Below are 7,500 nucleotides of genomic sequence, written 5' to 3'. Positions count from 1 at the left end.
TTCAAGGGGCTTATATTTGGAGGGGCTTATATTATTCAGAGTTGCTTATCTACAGAGAATTTGCATTTGCAAATCGATTGGGCTAGCCTTATAGTTGAAAGTAAATTTCAACTATAAGGGCAGTCTAAGTATGTCAAGCTCCTGGGGGGCTTATATTTGGAGGGACGATTTAACGGAGGAGTTTTTGCGTTACTGCTTTGGAGGACTTACAATTGGAGGGGTTTATTTTCGGAATTTTATGGTATATATTTTGGCAGAGTAGAAAACACTGATACCTGGTCCATGGACTAACCCAACAGACTACCAAAACGGACTACCCCAAAAATACTATTTCAAGTGAGTACTATTGGTTGTAAGCAGCGTCAAAATTAGTGCTAAACCTAAGCATCCATTTTAAACAGCATTGGCCAACAGTATTTAAGTCTAACTACACATTTTAAAAAGGTTAGCTTTCAATAATTGTTTTGATGGGCGATTACTTCATGTAAGAGCATTGCGTGAAATTCAAGTGACTTGCATATGTTTGTAAAATCTTGCAAACAAGTTATATAAATGTCAATTTGATTTGTGCATAAACCTAAAACTCAGGCTTGCTTAACCTGGAAACCAAGATACATGCACTGCATTCAAAATGTCTCGTTTACATGGCAGGAAATAATTATTTTGAAAGCCATGATTTTCATACATGGTTTGTATTTATTTCGTGTTATAAAATAATGTTAAAGCATCCCTTTACATGTATGATCACAATATCTTGTGACCTTCTGTCATTTGCAGTCTATTTCTTTTATGGCCCTCCCTTTTGAAGGACTCAAAACACTATGACCCTGCCCTGTTTTCCACCCCCTCCCCCCTGCTAATTTCTGACAAGTCCCGAATTAGCTATTGTAATTCAAACACCCAACTGATTTTATGAAAGAAAACTAGGAGACGGCTGTTTGCAGTTGTTGAAGCAATTTAGATCCAACATTGAGGAAAGTCATGTTATGTTATCATACTAGACAACTCTAAGTCAGCAGAAGGTAATTTAATGTTTGGCTGGTCAAATGTAATATTATGCAATGATTCTGTAATGACAAAATTTCTGCTTGATTATTTTGTTTTATACATGTACGTAAAAATAATGATAATGATAATAATAATAATAATAATAATAATAATAATAATAATAATAAATATAATAATAATTATTATTATTATGGTTATCACTACACACACAGCAGCTGTAATCTGCAGGAGTTTTCCTTGAAGCCAAGTCACAACCAGTAACCTTCCTTAAGATTCTTGTAGACTGCTAGCAGTCCCTTCTGAGTTCGTTGAACCTCCTGCTTTGGTCACGCACGGGGGCCCGAGGGGAGAATGGTGCTAGAGAGAGAGATAGGGACCGCACAATCTTCTGTAACTGACATGTTCAGATTCTAGTGAAACACTAAACAGCATGGGAATAATTATGTGCATGTCGATTTTAATCAACTATTTCAAAAGGAAACCGCAGAAAAACTAATGCATTTAATTCAATTTAATGTTGAAGTGTTTTGGCAAGTTTCAACGGTGTGATTTTATCTACAACTATTAGGTACAAATTCTTGTTAAGAACGGACGACTCATCATCTATCATCAAATAAATCAGAAGATACAGCTTGTTCTGTTGAAAAGATGACTCAATAATAAGCCATGTCCTTCAACAAATTCCCCTTGTTATCGAAGGCAACAACCCATAGATAATCGTTTGACCGAATCTGGTCTTCATTGATGCTGCAACAAGGAACTATTACCACGATTGATGCGTTTGATTTGGGTCACTTATATCCTTTAAGATTACAAAGCTCTTATATACATGTACTATAATGATCTTGCCAAGACCAGTTGGTAGAACAGCCATAGCATACTTCCCCGATAGGAGATCTTCAACTGCAAGTTTCTGTTCTTGTTTGGGTTCAATGTGTTAGTCATTTGAAGGGATAAATGATCGAAACTGTGAAAGCCATATCGTGCTTCTCTTTTCCCAGGGAAAATCGAAGAAAGATTGGTGTCACAATTAAGACAAGAAATAATTAACTCGTCAAAAAAATCTGACAGCAGCCCATTGTTAACGGACGAATTCGAATTTCCCACTGCTGGGGCAACGGGAGATTCTGAACGCATCAGTTACAGAAGATCGTGCAGTCCCTATATCTCTCTCTATCACCTTTCTCCCCTCGGCTTGCTTGCATAACCAAAGCGGGCAGTTCAACTAACTCAGAAGGAACTGCGAGCAGTCTAAGATTCTTGTCGTACCAAGAAGAACAGACTTCTGCAAGTAATCTAAGCCAATACTTACTCCCATTTTTTCAAGGCTTGATTTTAAAGCTTCTGGGCTTGTCCCCAGAGCACCAATCTCACTTGGAATAACCTTTAATGTTCCAAATTCTCCTAATTTCCCTTGCCAGGTTGTGATCCTTTTCAAACTTCTCCTCTTGACATTGCTCCACTCTAGCATCTTCTTCGAAAGAAAAATCATTTATTTGTTCGTCTGTATCATAAAATCCCACAAGATCTTTCAATTAACATTTTCTACACGGAAAACACTTTCTGGGTTGTGTTCAAATCCTTGTGCTCTACAGAGGTCCCAGTGGATAGCTTTTCCTATGTGTTATAATGTCTCATTCTGTACTCTCTCTGCACCAGTTTACTACATCCAGTGCATTATTATTTTTAATTATTGTAATCATAATTTATCATATAATTTATTATAATAAAAGTAATTTATTTTAATTTAAGGTCAGCCAAAAGGCAGGAGTTATGCATCTGTTCAATAAAGTTACTGAATTTCATAACCTTCCTTAAGATTCATTCAGTGAAAACTCCTGTAAAATGACATAAGTTTGTGTTATTTTATCACTGCCTGTGCATATAGTAAGTGATTCTCCAAATTAATGACAAGAAAAGTCAATTTTATTTTAAGGAGAAATTCATGTGAATTTATTCCCTTGACTCTGTGATTGCCATGATCTGAAAGCTAGTTTGACCTTATAGTGGATGTTAATTGTTATCACACATGCATGATTAAGTTTGAAATTCCAGGGAGTGTATTGCTTTTGGTTATACAACAAAGATGATGAACTATTGCTGATTCAAATGAATTGTTTGGTTTTTGGGACTTTTAAACTGTTTCATGTGTTGCTTAAAGTGGTACTACAACCAAAAAAAAAAATTCTTTTTTTCCTTTGGATTTCAAAACTATGTTAACTAAACACTACCCTGCGAGCAGAGCCTCCTTTTGTCCTTTTCTTTACTGAGGAGGAGAAAAGTAGGCTCTGCCCGAATCGCGTCAACTCTTTGAAGCCGCCGTAGCCTGAACTTCTGGACTAGTCAATCTTGTTTTCTCTCGTCAAACCGGTTTTTCCAGTGCGAGCGTCCGTTTTTTGCCAAAACCGATGGTTATAATTGAGCTCGATGTACCATGAAAAACCAAGATGGCGGCGAGATCTGGCATAGTAGGCTTGGGTTCGAGACTGTATCCTGGCAACATGCAGCTCATATTCAATAAAGATCTTACTCGATTCATGCGGAGCCTTTTTCAAGAACGCCAAAATCGAGCAAGCAAAAGAAAGGCTCTGCTAGCAGGGTGACTAAACACTAACTGACCCAAGTTTTAAGTTCTGATTTTAAAAAGACACCTGTTTATTTTAACTGGAATTTCTTATTTATTGGTCCGCCATTACTAACTTTAAAATCTTGAGAGAGCTGGGTCGAGGAGAAAATGACGTCAAAGACTCACTGGTTTAAGAATGCAATGCGTGTGTACGCGGCCAAATTAATATGCAGCACGGGAGTTTCGGACTTTCAGACTTTTAAACCCGTGTTTTGCATATATAATAAATTGCGTTTACACGCTGAAATTTTAAGCTAGTGAGTAAATGACGTCATTTTCTCTAGATCCAACCCTCTGAGGTTCAATCGGCCAGTTTTGAACGTGAGTAATGGTGGACCGTGAAATCCAAAACTTACACTCAAAACAAAGAGCCTTTGGATAAAACTCAAAGCGCAAAATTTTGCCAGTTAGGTGTCAAGCAAACACGCTTTCAAAATCTCAAGAAAAAAAGGAAATGATTTTTTGATCATAGTACCACTTTAACCTTTTGTATGATCAATATTATGATTTCACACAGCCGGAAAACAACAGTTTTGAATGGAAGTTAATCCGTGTTGTCTTTACAGTGTAAGACTTGTTTTATCTTTTATGCTAGCGCATCTTCTTTTTTTCTCTTTAGAGTCATCCTGTTTATGCATATCATCTGCTGATTCTCACATGAAGAATCCTTTCTTAAGCTGTCAGCTTTTCAGTCATGACAGACAAAGCTGATAAACAGCTGTTTCTGCCTGAGGATGCACCATCAGAACTGTCTAAAAACCCTGATAATGGTGAAAAGCCTGAGGGAGAGTGGGGATGGGTGGTGTGTTGTGGTACCTTTTTAGTGAACTTCATTGTGTTTGGAATTCATAACTCATTTGGTGTTATCTATGAATACCTTGTGAATGAGCTCCATTTGGGAGAGGCTGAGACAGGTATGAATCATTAATTTTCTTGGGTGGGGGGGGGGGGGGATATTATGTGCTCAAGGGAAGCCAATCCCTCTCCCCTCAGAGTGGGATTCTAAACTTGCCCCATACATTTATGAGGGATGGATACCATCATGACTGAATCTGGTTAGGGAGCCTAGGAAAACATGTTTGTGTAATTGACCACAGACAAAAAATAGTTAAATTAATTTTTACACAAGATGTCAGGACATTTGACCTAATGAAGTCACAAATCATTTCTTTCAGTCCAAATACAATTGCATTAATTGGAGCCCGGGGTGCATACATCTTTAGTGTCTAGGGATTTGTCTCCCTTGGCCTGTTAAGTCATAAGACAGCATCTACCACTCTCTTAGGAATTAGAGGTTACGTCCATATACGAACAGCGTATACGTAATCGTCGATTAGGATGGCGACTTCCCCAAATGTTTCAGGTCATTGTATTTTAAAATATACCATAACAAGATCGTCTAGCAGCATTCACTTACTTCCAGAAATGCTCGTAATTAGATGCACGCCCAGAATCACGGGAGCTGTCGATCGCTCCAGAAAGACATCGATTGCGTTGTTACTGTAGTCACAATTCCCAACAAAAAAACTTACCTTTGTCATCGTCTGTGAACTTCAAAGCGAAGCTGGCCGAATGATTTGTACATTGAAGAACATTTTTGATGGCTGACCACTAACCTCTATGTAAATAGCCGTTTAGACCTCTTGTAGGCTTTTGAGAATAACAGAGCCTTTTTCATTAAATCTCTGTGAATCAAGCCTTCCTTGGGCTTCCTCTGTCATGTCATGCAACGTTTGTACACGTGACAGAGTGGTCGTCAGTTTCAATCACGCAACGACTAAAATTGCTAACTCAGACTACAGTTTTTTGGTTGACGACCTAACACTTCAGACCTGCCAACTCTCACGGTTCTGCCGTGAGTCTCACGATTTTTTGTCATTTCTCACGGTCTCACGACAAGGCTCCTCAATTTCACGGGTTTTGGGAAAGATCATTTTGAAATGATTTAAGTTGTTGAATCAGAATAAAAATGGGAAATTAACGAGGAATGCTTGTGCCATAAATTGAAATTATTAGAATCATCAAAGAAAGCTGCATCTTCTTGCAACAGGGAACACAAATCAAACATTTAAATAAACTGTTAATGACTTTCCTCGATGGAAAAGGGGTTTGTTTAATCTTGATCGGGAAAAAAATAGAATCTCACTATTTTTTATAGAATCTCCAGATTTTTTCTCATGGGTCTCCAGATTTTCCTTTATCAGGGGTTGGCAGGTCTGTAACATTCGTGCCTTACATATGTGTTGACCAGCCCCGGGTTGCCCGAAGCATGGTTAGCGCTAACCAGCCTTAAATACCATGGAAACCTATAGGTTTTGATACCTCTTAACCAACGGTTAGCGCTAACCAGGCTTCGAGCAACCGGCCCCAGATGTCAAAGACAAAAACGGGCGCGCTGATTCCGCAGTCAAATTCGTCAGCTTTTGACCCTGCTCCAGTTTTCCAGATAACTTTACCACTTAAAAATAGTCATGGTCCTAATTTTATAATAAGGTCAATGCGGTTTAATGGCCCATGCAGATACCCGAACCGTTTCTCGTTTGGAATAAATCCTAAACTGGCAATAGGACCCAACAGCCCCAAAATCCGGATAGGTAGCTTTCAAGCGCGTACCTATACATGGTTAGCTTTCAGTTTTTGTGGTGCGCGTCTATAGTTATTGGTGTTAAACTATACGTCGCGTTGTAGGTTGTCCGGCAAAAAACTCCCCGTCCACCGTGCGACTTTGTCATGCCACCCAGACAAGCAAATTACCTCTCATTAGGTGTGACAAAATCCTATAGGATATAACAATACCGCTAACTCTCTGCTTCGAGCAACCCGGCCAACCGTGAGAACTTCTTGTTAATTTGTTTAATATCTCATTCATTTGTTAGCTTGGGTGGGTGCCATGGCTGCTTCTCTGAACTTCCTCTGTGGACCTCTATCCAGTATTTTGTGTGATCGGTTTGGCTGTCGCAAGGTTGCTTTGATTGGCGCCGTTCTGTCAGTCAGTGGACTGTTTCTCACGTCATTTGTCACTGACCTGCATTACATGTACATCACTTACGGACTACTCTGGGGGGTAGGGTCGAGCTTTTCGTTTGTACCTTCGATTGTCATCCTGGGTGATTACTTCGACAAGAGACTGGCTTTAGCGAATGGAGTAGGCACTAGCGGAAGTGGAGTTGGTTCATTAATAGCCTCGCCCACTATCAACTACTCTCTGCGAACCATTGGTTGGAAGAATTCTCTTCGCATACTCAGTGGTGTGGCAGCGTTCCTTGCTGTAGCGTGCTTTCTTTATAGGCCATTAAGAAATGCAAAGCGTGGCAGTAATCACGTAACAAGGCGGTGTAGCAGATTGTGTGACGTTTCCATCTGGAAAAATGGAACCTATTTAACATGGGTCTTAACGATAGGATTTTTTCAGTTTGGATATCCAGTCCCTTTTGTTCATCTGGTAAGTTTCTACGTGACATGTTTTGCTGTTCATAAAGCGAAATGCGACGTTCCTATCACAAAGGGGAGGTAGACTCCAGAAGGCAATCCCTTCCAAATTCCTGCCCACCACCACGCGTCTCCTACTTGTCCTTAGTTCTAAGTTGACCCGATAAAGATGCGGTGGAATTTTGTGCAGTATATTCAGGTTTCGAAACCCCGGCTGGCTCGATATTCACTCTGAGAAATTGGACCAGCATTAAAGCACTCTATCGAAACAAAAAAAGCATAGTGACACACTATAACACCAACCCGGTGTGGCCAACCCCTCACGCATACGCACAAACGTAAAGAGAAACAAAAAAAAGCAAGGTGACACACCACAGTCAGATAGATAGTGTTGTTTTCGCGAAACACATGAGACGTCCTATTCTTGGGTTTCACTC

General features: G+C 39.6%; 1 protein-coding gene across 1 annotated transcript in view; it reads left to right on the top strand.

Annotated features, from left to right (window-relative positions):
* LOC137988314 (monocarboxylate transporter 10-like) overlaps positions 1–7,500 on the top strand; it is a 14,701-nt gene that overhangs the window by 2,524 nt on the left and 4,677 nt on the right. The window contains exons 2-3 of the mRNA XM_068834347.1: positions 4,254–4,548; positions 6,511–7,076. Coding sequence (XP_068690448.1) covers positions 4,329–4,548; positions 6,511–7,076 — 786 coding nt within the window. The 5' untranslated portion in view covers positions 4,254–4,328. The remainder of the gene's footprint in view (positions 1–4,253; positions 4,549–6,510; positions 7,077–7,500) is intronic.

The sequence above is a fragment of the Montipora foliosa genome, unplaced genomic scaffold, assembly GCF_036669935.1.
Source record: "Montipora foliosa isolate CH-2021 unplaced genomic scaffold, ASM3666993v2 scaffold_413, whole genome shotgun sequence".
In the NCBI taxonomy this organism is placed as follows: Eukaryota; Metazoa; Cnidaria; class Anthozoa; order Scleractinia; family Acroporidae; genus Montipora; species Montipora foliosa.
Note: the sequence above shows the minus strand (reverse complement) of the source record. Positions and strands in the feature narration are given on the sequence as shown.